The sequence below is a fragment of the Oncorhynchus nerka genome, linkage group LG18, assembly GCF_034236695.1.
Source record: "Oncorhynchus nerka isolate Pitt River linkage group LG18, Oner_Uvic_2.0, whole genome shotgun sequence".
Classification (NCBI taxonomy): domain Eukaryota; kingdom Metazoa; phylum Chordata; class Actinopteri; order Salmoniformes; family Salmonidae; genus Oncorhynchus; species Oncorhynchus nerka.
In genome coordinates this window covers 35,673,229-35,694,069 of record NC_088413.1, presented here as the reverse complement: position 1 = coordinate 35,694,069, position 20,841 = coordinate 35,673,229, and the positions used below count along the sequence as shown (strand labels likewise).

At 43.6% G+C, this 20,841-nt stretch overlaps 1 protein-coding gene across 1 annotated transcript in view; it reads right to left on the bottom strand.

Annotated features, from left to right (window-relative positions):
• Positions 1-20,841, bottom strand: part of LOC115145833 (F-box only protein 41-like) — a 73,122-nt gene that overhangs the window by 32,299 nt on the left and 19,982 nt on the right. Inside the window, exon 3 of the mRNA XM_029687385.2 lies at positions 1,684-1,900. Coding sequence (XP_029543245.1) covers positions 1,684-1,900 — 217 coding nt within the window. The remainder of the gene's footprint in view (positions 1-1,683; positions 1,901-20,841) is intronic.

Genomic DNA, 20,841 nt, shown 5'->3' with positions numbered 1-20,841 from the left:
AGTAATGACCAACACCTATTATAGTAATAGTAATGTAGTAATGACTAACACCTAGTATAGTGATAGTAATGTAGTAATGACCAACACCTATTATAGTAATAGTAATGTAGTAATGACTAACACCTAGTATAGTGATAGTAATATAGTAATGACTAACACCTATTATAGTAATAGTAATGTAGTAATGACTAACACCTATTATAGTTATAGTAATGTAGTAATGACTAACACCTATTATAGTAATAGTAATGTAGTAATGACTAACACCTATTATAGTAATAGTAATGTAGTAATGACTAACACCTATTATAGTGATAGTAATATAGTAATGACTAACACCTATTATAGTGATAGTAATGTAGTAATGACCAACACCTATTATAGTAATAGTAATATAGTAATGACTAACACCTATTATAGTGATAGTAATGTAGTAATGACCAACACCTATTATAGTAATAGTACTGTAGTAATGACTAACACCTAGTATAGTGATAGTAATGTAGTAATGACCAACACCTATTATAGTAATAGTAATGTAGTAATGACTAACACCTAGTATAGTGATAGTAATATAGTAATGACTAACACCTATTATAGTAATAGTAATGTAGTAATGACTAACACCTATTATAGTTATAGTAATGTAGTAATGACTAACACCTATTATAGTAATAGTAATGTAGTAATGACTAACACCTATTATAGTAATAGTAATGTAGTAATGACTAACACCTAGACAACCAATTATACCTCTGAGGTAAATGAAAAAATAGAGTGGTGACATGACCAGCGGCCACACACACACACACACACACACACACACACACACTTCTCCTTCTCTGTCCAATTCCGCTATTCACAGTCCAGCGCTCTGCCCTTCTGTTTAATAAATATTGAACACACTCACTATCGTCCCAGATCAAATTAAAAGCTAAATTGTGGTGAGTCGACACGTATCACAACACGCCCGCCTTGCCTGTTTCTAATAGCCCAAGTGATAAGATGCTGCCCATTCCCAATATAGTGCACTACTTTTGACAAGGACCCATAGAGCTCTGGTCAAAAGTAGTGCACTATGTAGGGTATAAGTTGCCATTTGGGTCTCAGACAGACATCCACATGCTAGGTTAGATTATCAAACTGCCTGTTTTCATGTCGCTCCAAAATCATTTATTTATTTTCGTCACGGATCATTTAAAAGATACCAATACCACCCCAAAAAATGACCCCATTTATTTGACCTGGAAGTAACATATGCAGTTGTAGAACCAATTATATAAGTGACTTATGTTATGTTGACTAATTATGCAAGGACTATATTTAAAGGAATGTACAACTACAACTATTCTATTCAGTAAACACACACGCAGTATATGCTTAAAACCATTAGATTCCCACACACAAATCTGACCTCAGATCAGTATCCAGGGCAACTTCTTCTCCACTCCAGATCACCAGACACAGATCTAGGATCAGCTTACTTTCCCCAACGCTTAACCATTAGGCTGCCCTCACACAAATCTGACTTTTGTTTGTCTACTATACGGTCAACTTCCTCTCTCAACTCCAGATCACTTGGCATTTGTTGCCCTTTTGGAGCCTGGCAGGCTACAGATCTAGAGTCAGCTTACCTTAACCATTTGTGTAATCAAAAGCAAAACTGGTCTTAGATCAGCTCACCTGGCGTCCATTGTTGGAGCCCTTGTTGGTGCCGGGCAGGCTGCAGCGTCCCATGCTGCCGTTGGGCGTGGTCCCGCAGCTGCTGATGATCTGCAGCTGTTTCTCGGCACGGTCGGCACGGTCCAGGAGCTCCTCGATGAACTGCTGCAGGCGCACCTTGGCGTTGGCCTCCCGCGCCGCCGTCTCCTGGAGGAACTGGTCTATCTGGGTTACCTCCCTGGTGAATCAGGAGGAGAGGAGTGAGTTACTGGTGTGCATAAGCACACATAGGTTACATCCCAAAAAGCACCGTATTTCCTATACACACACACACTGAACAAACATAAAGTGTTGGTCGTGTAAAGTTGGCCCCCTGTTTCATGAGCTGAAATAAAAGATCCCAGAAATGTACCATACGCACAAAAACCTTTTCTCTCACATTTTGTGCACATCTCACATCCCTGTTATTGCTCCTTTGCCAAGATAATCCATCCACTTGAAAGGTGTGGCATGTCAAGAATTTGTATTTTATTTTACCTTTATTTAACGAGGCAAGTCAGTTAAGAACAAATTCTTAATTTCAATGACGGCCTAGGAACAGTGGGTTAAGTGCCTTGTTCAGGGGCAGAATGACAGAAGAAGCTGATTAATTAAACAGCATGCTCATTACACAGGTGCACCTTGTGCTGGGCACAGTAAAAGGCCACTAAAATGGGCAGTTGTGTCACACAACACAATGCCACAAGTTTTGATGGAGCGTGCAATTGGCATGCGGACGGCAGGAATGTCCACCAGAGCTGTTGCCAGAGAATTTAACGTTCATTTCTCTAGAGAACTTGGCAGTACGTCCAACCGGCCTCACAACTGCAGACCACGTGTCACGACTTCTACCGAAGTCGTTGCCTCTCCTTGTTCGGGCGGTGCTCGGCGTTCGACGTCACCGGTCTTCTAGCCATCATTGATCCTTTTTTCATTTTCCATTGGTTTTGTCTCGTCTTCCCACACACCTGTTTTCAATCCCATTCATTACCTGTTGTGTATTTAACCCTCTGTTTCCCCTCATGTCTTTGTCAGAGATTGTTTTATTGTCAGTGTAGTGTGATTGTTGTATAGGTGCGCGTCGGGTCCTCGTACCCCTGTTTGTTTGTTTATGTACATTTAGTGTTATGGAGCATACTCCGTGGACTTTATTAAAAGACTCCATTTTACACTCCATTTGACTCTCCTGCGCCTGACTTCCCTGCCACCTACACCTATGCATGACAGAATCTCTGACCAATATATGAAGTCAGCAGGAGAGGACACTATGCCCATGGAGCTGGAGGAACGCGTTCAGGAACAAGCGAGGGAGCTTGACGTTATCAGCTCCGTCATGGATCACATTGTCATGAAAATGGATCGCTGGGAGAGACAGGGAGTTTCTCCAGCGCCACCACCACCACAACCAGAATCTCCCGTGAACATTTTTTCCTCTCCGGAATCTAAGATCCATTTATCCCTACCTACGGGATACAACTGAGATACCGCTGGCTGCCAGGGTTTCCTCCTTAAGCTGAATTTATATCTAGCCACGGCCTCCCCAGTACCATCTGACCGTGAGAAGAGTTACGCCCTCGTCTCATGCCTCACCGGGAAAGCCCTGGAATGGGCCAGCGCTGTGTGTAGTAGGGAGGATGCGGCGCTGGACCATTTTGAGGAGTTCACCCGCCAATTCCGGATAGTATTCGAACACCCACCTGAAGGCAAAGCAGCGGGTGAGCTTCTCTATCATCTGAGGCAGGAGACGAGGAGTTCACAGGATTTTGCTTTGGAGTTTAGGACCTTGGCTGCCGGCGCTGGATGGAGCGACAGGGCCCTGATCGACCATTACCGTTGTAGTCTACGCGAGGACGTCCGTCGGGAGCTGGCCTGTAGAGACACCACCCTCACCTTCGACCAGCTGGTGGACATGTCCATCAAGCTGGACAACATGCTGGCTACTCGTGGACGTCTAGATCGGGGTCTGGTTGTTCCATCCTCCCGCACCCTCTCTCCCGAACCTATGGATTTGGGAGGGATGGTGCGCAGGGAGACCGGAGGGGGTTCCCGCTCGAGCACCATTCAAGGTCGCAGAGAGCACACTGCTGGTCGGTGCCGGGTTGGTTCCTCTGGGAATAGAGAGGGCAGGCAGGGCATTCTGGCGTCACCCCAGGTGAGTAGGCACCATTCTCATCCAGAGCCCTCTGCTGCACTAATGTTTGTCTCTGTTTCTTTTCCTGATTTTTCACTGCATTCCCAGTATAAGGCGCTAGTAGATTCAGGTGTGGCTGGGAATTTCATTAATAAAAGTCTAGCTCATAGTTTAGGGATCCCTATTGTTCCTGTGGATATGCCTTTCCCTATTCATGCCTTAGATAGTCGACCAGGGTCAGGGTTTATCAGGGAGGTAACCGCACCTTTGTGTATGATAACGCAGGAGGGTCACAAGGAGAAGATTAGTCTTTTCCTTATTGATTCTCCTGCGTATTCTGTGGTGCTAGGCCTACCCTGGTTAGTTTGTCATAACCCCACTGTTTCTTGGCCACAGAGGGCTCTCACGGGGTTTTACACTCCATTTGACTCTCCTGCGCCTGACTTCCCTGCCACCTATTACACCTATGCATGACACCACGTGTAACCACGCCAGCCCAAGACCTCCACATCTGGCTTCTTCAACTGCGGGATCGTCTGAGACCAGCCATCCGGACAGCTGATGAAACTGAGGAGTATTTCGGTCTGTAATAAAGCCCTTTTGTGGGGGAAAAAATAAACTATTCTGATTGGCTGGAACTGGCTCCCCAGTGGGTGCACCCCTGCCCAGTCATGTGAAATCCATAGATTAGGGCCTCATTTATTTATATAAATTGACTGATTTCCTTATATGAACTGTAACTAAATCAGTACACTAAATCTGACCAGAGACATATGGGCTCAGCAGTCATGGACTGGTCTATCTGGGTCATCTCCCTGGTAGAGAGAAGCGAGAAGAGACACAGAATGGTTTGGGGAGTGCATACACACACACACACAGGGGAGTTGGGCTAAAAGTCATGAAATTTAGATCGATACCTGCACACTGATGACTGGTGCTGCAGTTTATTGGGCAACAATAAGCCATATTAATTGCTATATTTAATATCAATATTAACTGTTGCAGCATTCGTCAGTGTACAGGCATTTAAGTGACAATGCCAGAGAAGCCGGTATTTGGAGGAAATATTGGTACGAAGTCGATGGCCGGCAAACCGTGCCAATATATCCTCCAAACACCGGCTTCGAGGGTGTCATCACTTTTACACAACTGGTTACCAACATATTTCAATAACGATTTATATATTTTGGATTCAAAAACATTTTTTATTCATACTATTTCATCCTTCCACGAGATATAGTCCTGACACAAATCTATGGTTGCTACCCAAGCCGGCTGGTCGTTCATTCGATCGGTTAGGTTGCCAAAGACGCGACCCAGTCATGAAGTCTTTTATTCTGTATCCAAGTCGTTCGTTCTAATGTTCTGTTGCCATGCTGCCTGGCAACGTTCATATCCCTTGGTTGCTCGCTAGCCAACTACGGCTAACAAAGTCATGTCCAAATAGTGCAGACAGAATAACAGCAAAGTAGCTGCATTTGCATTTGTTCAGGCTGTTTTGTAGTGACATTTATTTGTAGTGACATTTACAATGAGCTAATGAGGAGCGATTTCGCCCGGCATAGAAAATGTGCTCTCTCGTCAGGACAATGTTCAGAGGTGCTAGCCAACTACACAGCTAGCACAATCACTTCAAACTGGAAACACAGCAAACTAGCTGCATTTCGTTTCGTTTGGCCCGTTTTTCTTTTGACATTTCTTTGTATGTATCCATAAATATTATGCTTATTCATGATTTCCACTGGCTGAGAAAAGAGGTCTCATCCTGACCTGGGACAGTGGAGATCAAATTTCAATATTGAAAAAGGTCAGACAGACAGCAAGCTTTATAGAAATGGCTGCTGTTGAAAACCAAATTGTCGTCTAAAAGAAAGGGGACATGATGTCTAGATTATTATTATTTGTTACAGTGGAGATCAAGTTTAAAATTGCATTGTTGGGTTGATGAGAGTATATTGCATCATAGCCTTAGCCGGTGGTTACTTGTGGAATAGACAAGGAATGGAATGCGGCCTTAACTAATCAGCAACCAGGATTAGACCCACCTGTTGCATAATTCATTCATTTATAAGCTTCAGGTTAGTGGATGAGAGTACACGACGTTTGAAACTAACTGGGCGACCTAACTCCCTGGGAACATATGGGAAGAATGGGTGGTTTGGGGCATACAAAAAACACACATACACACCACAAAACACACACCCCCTTCTAACGGGAGGACAGAAACCAGATGTTTAGGTGCACGCATATCAGACCTGGGTCAAACACGAAACTGTAAAATACTGCACACAATAGAGCACAGAGGAGCTGGACATGAAGATTTGTGCCATCTCTAAGAAAGACAGACAGACAGACAGACAGACAGACAGACAGACAGACAGACAGACAGACAGACAGACGCAGACGAATGTCACGGAATCTCCTGCTGAGGTGCCACAGACATTGATATCACCCCCCCCACTGATAGTTACAAGTATAGGATCATATCAAGTACTGTACCTGAGACCTTCTGGGCACATCTTTATACTCAACACACACACCTGGTAGGGGGTAATGTTGACCCCCAAAGTACTGTATATAGCAGATGCATATATACAGATGAGTGATATACTGTATCTGCAGGCACAAGGAATCCATCTCTTCAAAACACACACACACACATTCCTACACAAACACACAGGAGCAGACTGATTAATGCTATCGCACTCGCTGTCCCAGTTTTATACATACATAACGTTTTATTTCCACACAGATACTGTATCACAGCTGAATATTTTTCATACTCTCTCTCTCTCTCTCTGACCTGCATTCTGCAAGACTTCACTGGGGCTGGGAGTGAAACAAGCCATTTTTCCTTCCCTTATCTCTGTGGATCTGAGTGTGCGTGCATATACCAACGTCTCTGTCCTTTTAAACACCAGCAGCCGCTCCTGTCCAAACAATCTCCTCAGAAAAATCCAAACAAGGCGCACACACACACACACACACACACACACACACACAAGGTCCTACGACCGCTGGCTTGTTGTTGTTTTTTTCCCGGGAGCAAAGTAACTACTGACTGAAGGTTAACGTAGCACGCTCGAGTTAAGGCTGCATCCCAAATGGCACTTTATTCCCGTTATAGAGCACTACTTTTGACCAGGGCCCATAGGGCTGAATAGGTAGCCATGTTCTATAAAAACGGAAGAGGCTAGACTTGAGAGATGTTTGGCATCTGGTGGAATTAAGTGTCCGTCTTGGGGGGCAAAGACATTCCAAAATGACATTCTTCAGATTGGGATTAGAAGGAGTGTTTGAGCGACATATGAATGATGTGGTTATCAAATGGTTGTGTAAATGAATAGACTGAGTCGTGATGACTCCACACACACGCAGTCACACACACACACACGAGGGGGTTTGCGCAGTAGTTTGAGGTTTGACAATAACATCATAATGATATGGGGTTAGAGCTCATCTCAGGGTAGTCGTATATTTTAATACACTTCCGACCCTCTTCTGAGACACTATTTCTACTCATCTCATTCATGCTGAGTAGGATAGAAAAGCTAATGAATGAATCTTCAACTAGCCCAGAGAGGGTTGGATTTTCCCTGTTGCTAAAATGGCTCCAGTCACATTATCCAGCTTCTCTCTCCCTCTCTTCATCTCTCGCCCTCTCTCCTTTTCACTCTTCCTCTCCCTCTCTTCATCTCTCTCCCTCTCCTTTTCACTCTTCCTCTCCCTCTCTTCATCTCTCTCCCTCTCTCCTTTTCACTCTTCCTCTCCCTCTCTCCCTCTCTCCTTTTCACTCTTCCTCTCCCTCTCTTCATCTCTCTCCCTCTCCTTTTCACTCTTCCTCTCTCTCTCTTCCTCTCTCCTTTTCACTCTTCATCTCTCTCCCTCTCTCCTTTTCACTCTTCCTCTCCCTCTCTTCATCTCTCTCCCTCTCCTTTTCACTCTTCCTCTCCCTCTCTTCATCTCTCCCTCTCTCCTTTTCACTCTTCCTCTCCCTCTCTCCCTCTCTCCTTTTCACTCTTCCTCTCCCTCTCTTAATCTCTCTCCCTCTCCTTTTCACTCTTCCTCTCTCTCTCTTCCTCTCTCCTTTTCACTCTTCATCTCTCTCCCTCTCTCCTTTTCACTCTTCCTCTCCCTCTCTTCATCTCTCTCCCTCTCTCGTTTTCACTCTTCCTCTTCCTCTCTTCATCTCTCTCCCTCTCTCCTTTTCACTCTTCCTCTTCCTCTCTTCATCTCTCTCCCTCTCCTTTTCACTCTTCCTCTCCCTCTCTTCATCTCTCTCGTCCTCTCCTTTTCACTCTTCTTCTCCCAAATCTCACACCTGCCTATTTGTATACTTATGGTTTGTGTAGGAGTGTGCATTTATGTTGTGTGTTCCGCCAACAGCGTTCTGATGATTCATCTTCGCTCCCATCCTCCTTCCAGTGTGTGTTCACACTGTCTGTTTCTGTTTTCAGTGTCACAACTAGAGATCGGGAGTCAGGCATGCCACCACAGTCACCGCCACATTGTCCCTTACCTCCAGGCAGTGGGAGGACGTGTCAATAAGGGCACACACACACACACACGGATTTCAGCAGCCACCCTCAAAACATCAAAGAGAAGTCAATATCAATACATAACAGATACAGGAGTCTGGAAGTGTCTGGAGCAGATTTTCCTCTATATTATGGGATGTGACGGGCAAAGGAAAGGAAAAGAGAAAGTGCACAAAGAAGTTGTTTAATTTGTCTGGGAGCGAGACGTCGATATCCGTGATGGGGCAGGTTTTCATTTCGCAATCCGTGATTGTCTGTAGACCCTGCCACATACGTCTCGTGTTTGAGCCGTTGAATTGCGACTCTACTTTGTGTCTCTACACTTGCCTTGCGGAGGGAATAGCTACACTGAATCCTCTCTTAGAAAGCGCTGTAGGATTGTGGGTCGCCTTCAAATCCAAGAGGATTGTGGGCTACCTTGTCAGCCTTGAATGAGAGATGAGGGAAGGGTATGTGTTAAATCAAATGTGAGTGGCAAATTGAATGTGCAAAGGAAAAGCACACGTGTCCCAAATGCCACCCCATTCCATATATAGTGTACTACTTTTGCACTACGTAGGGAATAGGGTGCCATTTTGTCACGGAGACAGACTGGTAGTAGAGTTGGAAAATACTGTTAAAGAATAATTGGTATTCATGATACATTTATCCAAAGATGATAGGCGTTACAATATATTAAAAGTAAAAAATAAATGTATCTGCCTTTTTGATGACCTTTTCTATGCACTTCATCTATTCAAATAAAGCTTTCTTTTATACACTAGGCTGTGATGGAGAAAAAAAAATGTAAAAATGACTGTCATTTGAATGAAAAGAAAAATCTCCTTTGCTTGGGGAGGGTAAAAGATACCGGTGTTGAATGCTTGCAGTGAATACTTATTTGCAGTGGTCCGGTAGGTTGGAGGGGCTTTGGAGGGGCTAGCACGCACGCACGCGCACACACACCACACAGCCTAGAGCAGACCCACCTGATAGAGTAGAGGGAAGGAGAGGAGAGTGACCACAGACTGGATTAGAGGTGTGCGTTCGACTGATTGTACGAGTGCGTATGTGTGTTCAACATGTGCAGTATGTGCACTACACCGCTGACTCAAATAATCAACTCATCATCGAGCGTTGATCGTTTGAATCAGCTGTGTAGTGCTAGGGCAACAAACCATTTTTTAAATATAATATATGCATATATGGGGTTCCGAGGTTGAGTTTGGGGTTCCGAGGATTGAGTGTGTGTGCTCAGGCAACCCTGCCTCTGCAGCTGACCCACCAGATGGGTTTCCAAAGAGCAGCAGAGCATTCATCCCCGACAGATCCACCATCCAGGACTATGTACACGTGTGTACCAAAAAGGTCTCAGGTGACCCGGCGTATCAGCGTGATTCATTTCACTGTGTTTCACATTGCTGACGGCTCCTGGTTACGCACGAGCTACGCCAATGCAGAGAAAAAGCACTAGTGAAGTCTTAAAGGGGGTAGCCATGTAAAGGGAAGAAATGCGTTTGAAAAATGGACCACTGAAGGATATGACACGGTAGAGTAAAGCTGGATGAGGTCGAGGTTTCGCCAAAGCATTGTTTTTTGACAGTGATGAAGATAAAGGGTTGAAAGCGGGGCGACAGTGTAACTCTTCTGCCCAGCTCACTGCTATATTGCACCCCGGTCCACGCTTGACCAAACTGACAAGGCTCAAATAAGACCTTGGGCTAGAAAGATAGACACTCCAATCCTCTGGGAGTGTCGGGCGAAGGGGGAAAACTGAAAAGCCTCTCTTCTCCCTCTGGCTGCTCACTCTGCATAGCTGAAACAGAGTTTGAATCAGAGAGAGGGGAAATCGGGTGGGTTTAAAGAGACAAACAGACATGCATATACACACCGAAACGCAAACATTCAGAAAGAGAACAAGACAGAGAGACATACCAAAAGACACACACCACGAGATCGAAAGAGCCAAAGGGAAGAAGCAAGAGAGGAGACAGACCGACCGTCACACAGAGAGCCAGAGGAGGTGACAGATGGACAGACAGACACCGAGATGTGTTGGTTTCCTGTTGACAACCTTAATTAAAAAACACCTCTCTCTCTCTAGGCGTGACTCATTGTCTCCTTCCAAAACTAGCGCCTCCAGACAGGGGGAACAAGTCAACAAAGAAGCCCACATGTTCACATCGGCACTGGGGGGGGGGGGGGGGGGAGTTGAAAACAAGGTCTCCTACAGTCTTTCCTGGGACTTACTGTACTGGGACACTAGGGCGTGTGCGTGTGTGTGTGTGTGTACACGTTTTACTATACTTGCGAGTACCAGAAGTCCTCACAAGAAAAGTAAACCAACTAAAATTCACAAGTGAAGAAAGAAATAAAATCTGAAATTAATCATTCTCTCTACTATTATTCTGACACGGAACCAAAACCGGCTGCGCGCGTGCGCCATAGTGCGCTATCGTGCATAAATTAATTTTGACTCCCCCACACCAAACGCGATCACGACACGCAGGTTAAAATATCAAAACAAACTCTGAACCAATGACATTAATTTGGGGACATGTCGAAAAGCATTAAACATGTATGGCAATTTAGCTAGTTAGCTTGCACTTGCTAGCTAACTTTAATTTCGGCAACATTTATTTTTCGCGCACGCGACGTGTCTGGTCTGGTCAGCATGTGATAACGATTGAATAAAATGAGAAAAATATGAATGTGAAGTATGTAGTGCAATACAGTTGGTAGAGCATTGCACTTGCAACGCCAAGATTGTGGGTACGATTCCCACGGGTGACCAGTAGAAAAAGTACAAAAATGTATGCACTCACTACTGTCAGTCACTCTTTATAAGAGCGTCTGCTAAATGACTGAAATGTAAATGTATTTAGGGAATAGGGTGCCATTTGGGATGCATGCCTGAGTATCTATAAATAAATGGAAGGTCTTTTAAATGGAAATACAATTTGCAAGACTGACCAGGTGAAAGCTATGATCCCTTATTGATATCACCTGTTAAATCCATTTCAATCAGTGTAGATAAAGGGGAGGAGACAGGTTAAAGAAGGATTTTTTAAGCCTGGAGACAGTTGAGACATGGATTGTATGTGTGTGCCATTCAGAAGGTGAATAAGCAAAACGAAATATTTAAGTGCCTTTGAACAGGGTTATGGTAGTAGGTGCCAGGGCGCACCGGTTTAAATGTGTCAAGAACTACAACGCTTCTTGGTGTTTCACGCTCAACAGTTTCCCCGTGTGTATCAAGAATGGTCCACCACCCAAAGGACACCCAGCCAACTTGACACAACTGTGGGAAGCATTAGAGTCAACATGGGCCAGCATCCCTGTGGAACGCTTTCGACACCTTAAAGAGTCCATGCCCCGACGAATTGAGACTGTTCGGAGGGCAAAAAGGGGAGCAACTCAATATTCCTAAATGTTTTGTACACTCAGTGTATCTATTGAACTACTATGTGTTTAGCATTGCAGGGACCAAGATGAAAATTATATGTATCTGAAAGGATGGGAGTATGTCACATGCTAATGTAAAGGACATCACGATGCTTCCTTAGCAAGTACCACTTCCTCCCGATTGGGCTCACACTGAGGCTCAAGCCCAGGACATCTGCCCTGCTCGCGCACGTGACCGCCCTCCTTAAGTGTCTTAGCTTTTGGGCGCTAAACGAAAAGCTACCTATTCAGCGGCGCAAGAGGCAACACTTAAGGCAGAGGAGTACGTGTCAAACATCCCCATGTGCTACTAACAGGATGATTTCAGACAGGGTACAATTGCCTAATTAGTAATCATAGGATGTAAATTAACGTTTTGGTAATCAATGAGGTGAGCAGAGGACCAGGAACTAATGAGATTAGACTTTGCTCATAAATCTGCTGCTAAATCCACTCAGTTTAAGTGGATGGGCATCCAGTAGCGTTCAAGCCAGGCATCCTCACTGAATACTAATGCTAATCATTCCCCTTGTTGACCTACAGAAGGCAGTTAGCTAATATGCTAATGCTACAATTCAGGCTAACGATGCTAGCCTGAACAGCAGCGCATTCTATTGGGAAATGCTAATCATTATGCTAACACACAATGGAGTGGGAGGCAACAGGATATTCCAGGGAGCGTATTTCAACAGTGCTTTCAAAAGGAGATCATTTTTTCCTTTGGCGTTGTGACATGAAAAGAGTGTCACGCTGACTGAAGAATAATGATGTGTCCTGAGGAAGAGGGGAAGCAGGGAGGAACAAAAAGGACAAAGGGATAAAAGCAGATAGAAATGTAAAAGTCGCCAAACAACAATGATTTAAACTGTGGTTGTTTGTGGATAGGGGAAAACGTCCCCTTTTCAGGATCCTGGCTTTCAAAGATAATTCATAAAAATCCAAATAACTTCACAGATCTTCATTGTAAAGGGTTTAACCTCTTGAACCTCTGGGGGCAGTATTTAATTTTTGGATGAAAAACGTTCCCGTTTTAAACAAGATATTTTGTCACGAAAAGATGCTCGACTATGCATATAATTGACAGCTTTGGAAAGAAAACACTCTGACGTTTCCAAAACGACAAAGATATTGTCTGTGAGTGCCACAGAACTAATGCTACAGGCGAAACCAAGATGAAATTCCATACAGGAAGTGAGCCAGATTTTGAATGCGCTGTGTTCCAATGTCTCCTTATATGGCTGTAAATGTGCAAGGAATGAGCCTACACTTTCTGTCGTTTCCCCAAGGTGTCTGCAGCATTGTGACGTATTTGTAGGCATATCATTGGAAAATTGACCATAAGAGACTACATTTACCAGGTGTCCGCTCTGTGTCCTCCGTCGAAACTATTGCGTAATCTCCAGGTGCATGCATTTTTCCATTTTGTTCAGAGGAGAAACCAAACTGCCACGAGTGATTTATCATCGAATAGATATGTGAAAAACACCTTGAGGATTGATTCTAAACGTTTGCCATGTTTCTGTCGATATAATGGAGTTAATTTGGAAAAAAGTTTGCCGTTGTAATGACAGAATTTTCGTTTTTTTCCTTAGCCAAACGTGATGAACAAAACGGAGCGATTTCTCATACACAAATAATATTTTTGGAAAAACTGAACATTTGCTATCTAACTGAGAGTCTCCTCATTGAAAACATCCGAAGTTCTTCAAAGGTAAATTATTTTATTTGAATGCTTTTCTTGTTTTTGTGAAAATGTTGCCTGCTGAATGCTAGGCTTAATGCTATGCTAGCTATCAATACTCTTACACAAATGCTTGTGTGGCTATGGTTGAAAAGCATTTTTTGAAAATCTGAGATGACAGTGTTGTTAACAAAAGGCTAAGCTTGTGAGCCAATATATTTATTTAATTTCATTTGCGATTTTCATGAATAGTTAACGTTGCGTTATGGTAATGAGCTTGAGGCTATAATTACGCTCCCGGATACGGGATTGCTCGTCGCAACAGGTTAAACACCGTTTCCCGTACTTGTTCAATGAACCCTAAACAATTAATGAACATGCACCTGTGGAACGGTCATTATGACACTAACAGCTTACAGACGGTAGGCAATTAAAGTCACAGTTATGAAAACGTAGGACACTAAAGAGGCCTTTCTACCGACTCTGAAAAACACCAAAAGAAAGATGCCCAGGGTCCCTGCTCATCCGTGTGAACATGCCTTAGGCATGCTGCAAGGAGGCATGAGGACTGCAAATGTGGCCAGGGAAATAAATTGCAATGTCCATACTGTGAGAAGCCTAAGATAGCGCTACAGGGAGACAGGATGGACAGTTGATCATCCTCGCAGTGGCAGACCACGTGTAACAACACCTGCACAGGATCGGTACATCCGAACATCACACCTGTGGGACAGGTACAACTGCCCGAGTTACACCAACAACGTTGCCTATGGGCACAAACCCACCGTTGGTCGACCAGACGGGACTGGCAAAAAAGTGTTCTTCACTGACGAGTCACGGTTTTGTCTCACCAGGGGTGATGGTCGGATTCGCGCTTATCGTCAAAGGAATGAGCGTTACACCGAGGCCTGTACTCTGGAGAGGGATCGATTTGGAGGTGGAGGGTTCGTCATGGTCTGGGGCGGTGTGTCACAGCATCATCGGACTGAGCTTGTTGACGTTGTAGGCCATATCAACGCTGTGCGTTACAGGTAAGACATCCTCCTCCCTCATGTGGTACCCTTCCTGCAGGCTCATCCTGACATGACCCTCCAACATGACAATGCCACCAGCCATACTGCTCGTTCTGTGCGTGATTTCCTGCAAGACAGGAATGTCAGTGTTCTGCCATGGCCAGTGAAGAGCCCAGATCTCAAGCCCATTGAGCATGTCTGGGACCTGTTGGATCGGAGGGTGAGGGCTAGGGCCATTCCCCCCCAGAAATGTGTGGGAACTTGCAGGTGCCTTGGTGGAAGAGTGGGGTAACATCTCACAACAATAACTGGCAAATCTGGTGCAGTCCATGAGGAGGAGATGCACTGCAGTACTTAATGCAGCTGGTGGCCACACCAGACACTGACTGTTACTTTTAATTTTGACCCCCCCTTTGTTCAGGGACACATTATTCCATTTCTGTTAGTCACATGTCTGTGGAACTTGTTCAGTTGATGTCTCAATTGTTGATTCTTGTTATGTTCATACAAATATTTACACATGTTAAGTTTTCTGAAAATAAATGCAGTTGACAGTGAGAGGACGTTTCTTTTTTTGCTGAGTTGACATGAACAGGATCTAGTATATATTCATCTAGGGCTAATGACCACGATAAGAGGAGCTAATGAATAGTCACGCTAGCTTGCAGACAGACAGCCACTGTCACTTAAGATGAGACCGACAAAGGGGCCATGTCCCAAATTACACCCTATTCCCTATTTAGTGCACTATTTTTGACCAGGACCCTTGGGAGTCTGGCCAAAAGTAGTGCAGTACATAGGGAATAGGATGCCATTTGGGACAAAACCCGACTCGCCATGTACACTCAAGGGTTCAACAAGCCACAACAGCAACAATGAATAAGACATGGTCGTCATTCCAAATGGCACCCTATTCCCTATATATTGCACTACTTTTGACCAGACCCCTAAGGACCAAAAATAGTGCCCTTAATAGGGTGCCATTTATGGACGCAGCCATGATCTTCTAAAGTTATCCTGTTAATATGTTAATTATCACTGGTCAGTCCGTCATAATCACCGGTTATTAATTCAATATTATACAGCATTAATATTCATGGGGTGAAATAATTCATTAAAAGGCATGCATGACGGACAGATAGAAAATACCTTTTATAAATAGTGGCTTTGTGTCGCTCAGACAAGTGACAAGCGCCTATTATGGATTCTATTCTAAGTAGATGTGTTTTATTTTTTTACGCACACACACACACACACACACACACACACACACACACACACGTATGTATGCATGGAACAAACGCTTGCATGCACACACATTTTACACACGCACGTTTGTCCACCTGATCTATTGAATGATACTGAACTGTGAGAGAGAACATGTTGTACAGAGGGAAGGAGGGAGGGAGGAGGGGGAGAGAGAGAGAGACAAAGGAAGAGAAGCAGCAGCCCGTCGAGGACGAGGTGAGAAGAGAGCAATAGAATAAAGGAGAGGCAGTGAAAGAGAGAGTGAGCGACAGATGGAGAATACAGACAAGCCGGAGAATATAGAGTGTGCACGAGGAAGGACAACAACAACAAAAAGTCAGTTTGCCTTGATCATGTTGATGAAGCTCATCGACCCATTTACAAAGCCTTTTCTCCATGAGGTTCTTGCATTCCAAGAAACCCTAATCCGGGTGCTCTACTATTGGTGCTCCCAAAACGTTATAAACAAAACACACCGTGCCGACAAAATGGTTAAAAGCAACGGTTAGCTGTCCAATCGCCTCTGAGAAGAAATATCTGCCATCATGTTCTATTCATTTCCCGTCGATACAACATGTAGAAGCGTCACTGTACGTCCACACCCAGCAGGTTAACGCCAACACACAGTGGCCCCCTGCTGCTTTTAGCAGTCAGACTTCGCGGTGTGTTTTGTTTGTATAAAATGTAGTCCTACGGTCAATAGGTGGGCCGGGACAATACCAGTATCATGGCAAGGAAACTAAATAAGAATCGGAGTTAACTTCTTTAGGAAAACGTTGGAAACAAACATTATGTTGCCATTCAAATTCAAATGAGTTAAATGTATTTGTTTATTTTACAATCTATAGAACACAGTATTTTATATACAGCAAGTTTTAAAAGGACTAAAGAGTTTTGTCTGCTTCGTGTTTTCATTTTTGCCATGGAATCTTTTTTGCTATATTGGGATCGGCACAGCCCTAGTCAATAGAATGACTCATCTCATTCGACAGATAATTGTCAATGCAATGACAAAATCAAGACTCTCCTTTCAACAGATTAATTATATTCTCAAATTTTTAAAAACGGCCTCTCTCTGCCTCCCAGCCTCTCTCTGCCTCACAGCCTCTCTCTGCCTCACAGCCTCTCTCTGCCTCACAGGCTCTCCAGCTTCAAGGACCTGTAAATCAAACCCTCCATCGTCATTATCGACCCTCTACCTTCCTGGTTTCTCCATATCTATGCTCAGGGCTGTAACATGCAGTCATTTCTCATAAGAAACTTCATATTGTTTATGTCAGTGCCTTCAGTTGAGGTTTAAATTATTTATCTTTAAAAGGATTCTGTTAAAAGGGCAATCTAGGACTGGAACATCAATTTTGCAACTTTTTAACCTTTGAAGTTGAAAGGTGCATAAGTTGAGACAGAGCCACTGATCGAAACCAGTACATTTGTTATTGTTTTCTTGATGAAACAGAAGCATTGTGGTAGAGCAAAAATCGCAGTACATTCTTTGCTGTTCTATCGTGCGTGCAATGATGTATTGTCATTCACATAGCATAGGCTACATTTACAGACAACTTTAATGTCTCCCTTTTCTCCATAACATTAAGGAAAGCTTTCACATCTCCCGTCAGTTTCGTATTAACCTTGGTTGAGTGTGTGTGTGTGTGTGTGTGTGTGTGTGTGTGTGTGTGTGTGTGTGTGTGAACCCACCGCTCTAAGACACTGGTTCCTCCCTACCCTGACAGTCAGTAACGCTTTGCATTCTGGGAATGCTGCCTCGCTTGGCATAGAACAAGCCTGTTTCCACGGTAGCAGCAGCATCACATCGGTGAGGCATATTGTAAGTCGCCCCTCCTCCCTTCCGCCCTCCCTCTCCATGTGTGTGTCTTGAGGGAATGAGCATGAAATACCTTAGATGAAATACTGTACTGAAATTGCACCGCATTGAGAGTGGCTTTTTGACGTTCTCGCTAGGGGCTTGGTCATTCCACTCAGTCCACCCTAGCTGGGTGTGGGGCACAAATCAAACCTGGGGAGTTACTGAGGCCTACTGCAGCGAATGTGGGTAGGGAAAGGTAAGGTGAGAAACAGGTACAGTAGTGCTCACCATGTATGTATGTATGTATAAATGTATATATGGGGCGGCAGGTAGCCTAGTGTTTAGAGCGTTGGACTTGTAACCGAAAGGCTGCAAGATCGAATCCCCGAGCTGACAAGGTAAAAATCTGTCGTTCTGCCCCTGAACAAGGCAGTTAACCCATTGTTCCTATGCTGTCATTGAAAATAAGAATTTGTTCTTAACTGACTTGCCTCGTTAAATAAAAGGTCAAATTAAAAAAATATATATAATGTATGTATGAAGTAGCGGTCAGTGCCGTTTAAGATGAAGACGATTGCTATTTTTTTCAATAACATTATTTATATTACAGCATATTGGATGACTGTCATTCATATTCCGTTCACCCAGTAAAATGTAACAGCGATAGGTTTAGGCTACTTGAATTGATAATCAAATGTTCCCAACCAAGCCTATGAATGAAGGTTTACAACGTAGGTACAAATTTAGCGAGAGATAAATTGGAGGATTCAATTACGTGCAAGTCTTTGCATGTGGAAGTGCAAGTCTTCACTTGTGGATATGACCAGGCTAAAAAACAACAACATGCAAAACCATATCATAAACGCTACATACAGCCTCCATCGTTGCCACCATATTAGCTAAAGTAACATCATAGTCAACATAGCTAATGCGTTAGTAAACCCGCTACAATCATGGAGTAACCGTGTACAGTAGGTAAGCAGTTTAGCACTGACACAAAAGCTGACCTTGACTTGGAAGAGTTCCACTGTTGTATTAGATAGTCATAGCGAGCTAGCTAACATAGCATCCCTCTGTTTGAGCAGGGTGTTTGAGTAAGCTAAACTAGCTAGCCACATTTGCTAGCTAAGTAAGGGGGGGAAAAGACACTCTCTCCCTCTCTAGCTCTCCCTTGCTTCTCCTTTATTGTGGAAGACATTAATTTGTTCAAAACTGTTCAACTACAGCCTCTCCCTCTCTTTGAGTCAACTACTCAACACATTTTATGCACTGCAGTACTAGCTAGCTGTAGCTTATGCTTTCAGTACTAGATTCATTCTCTGATCCTTTGACTGGGTGGACAACATGTCAGGTCATGCTGAAAGTTGTCATAATAACTGTGCAAGTCTATCGAAGATGGTGAGAACCATGAGCCTCCTAGGTTTTGCATTAAAGTCAATTTACCCAGAGGAGGACTGAAGCTAACTGTCCTCCAGCTACACCATTGTGCTACCCTACAGAGTGCTGTTGAGGCTACTGTAGCCCTTCATTGAAAAAAAAGTGTTTTAATCCATTATTTGGTGACGTGATTATATTTAGTAGTTTTATCATAAGAGTCTTTTTTTATTTTTTTAAATGAAATTCACAGAGGATGATCCTCCCCTTCCTCTTCTGAGGAGCCTCCACTGGTAGGTAGGTAGGTATCTATGAAGTCAGAAGTTTACATACATTTATGTTGGAGTCATTCAAACTAGTTTTTCAACCACTCCACAAATGTCTTGTTAACAAACTATGGTTTTGACCAGTTGGTTAGGACATCTACTTTGTGCATGACATAAGTAATTTTCCCAAAAATTGTTTACAGACAGATCATTTCCCTTAAATCACAATTCCAGTGGGTCAGACGTTTACATACACTAAGTTGACTGTGCCTTTAAAGAGCTTGGAAAATTCCAGACAATTATGTCATGGCTTTAGAAGCTTCTGATTGGCTGACTGATATCATTTGAGTCAATAGAAAGTTTACCTGTGGATGTATTTCAAGGCCTACCTTCAAACTCAGTGCCTATTTGCTTGACATCATGGGGAAATCAAAAGAAATCAGCCAAGACCTCAGAAAAAAAACTGTAGACCGCCACAAGTCTGGTTCATCCTTGGGAAAAATGTCCAAATGCCTGAAGGTACCATGCTCATCTGTACAAACAATTATACGCAAGTATAAACACTATGGAACCACGCAGCCGTCATACCGCTCAGGAAGGAGACACATTCTGTCTCCTAGAGATTAACGTACTTTGGTGCGAAAAGTGCAAATCAATCCCAGAACAACAGCAAAGGACCTTGTGAAGATGCTGGAGGAAACAGGTACAAAAGTATCTATATCCACAGTAAAATGAGTTACCCGAAAGGCCGCTGAGCAAGAAAGAAGCCACTGCTCCAAAACCGCCATAAAAAAGCCAGACTACGGTTTGCAACTGCACATTGGGACAAATAACGTACTTTTTGGAGAAATGTCCTCTGGTCTGATGAAATAAAAATAGAATTGTTTGGCCATAATGACCATCGTTATGTTTGGAGGAAAAAGGGGGAGGCTTGCAAGCCGAAGAACACCATCCCAACCTTGAAGCACGGGGTTGGCAGCATCATGATGTGGGGGTGCTTTGCTGCAGAAGGGACTGGTGTATTTCCCAAGATAGATGGCATCATGAGGGACGAAAATTATGGGGATATATTGAAGCAACAACTCAAGACATCAGTCAGGAAGTTAAAGCTTGGTCGCAAATGGGTCTTCCAAATGGACAATGACCCCAAGCATACTTCCAAAGTTGTGGCAAAATGGCTTAAGGACAATAAGGTCAAGGTATTGGAGTGGCCATCACAAAGCCCCGACCTCAATCCTATAGAAAATGTCTGGGCAGAACTAAAAAAGCGTGTGCGAGCAAGGAGGCCTACAAACCAGACTCAAACCTGACCAGCTCTGTCAGGAGAAATGGGCCAAAATTCACCCAACTTATTGTGGGAAGCTTGTGGAAGGTTACCCGAAACGTTTGACCCAAGTTCAACAATTTAAAGACAATGCTACCAAATACTAATTGAGTGTATGTAAATTTCTGACCCACACGGAATGTGATGAAAGAAAAAGCTGAAATAAATCATTCTGACATTTCACATTCTTAAAATAAAGTGGTGATCCTAACTGACCTAAAAAAATAGGGACTTTTAACTAGGATTAAATGTCAGGAATTGTGAAAAAAAGGAGTTTAAATGTATTTGGCTAAGGTGTATGTAAACTTCCGACTTCAACTGTATGCATGCATGCTTGT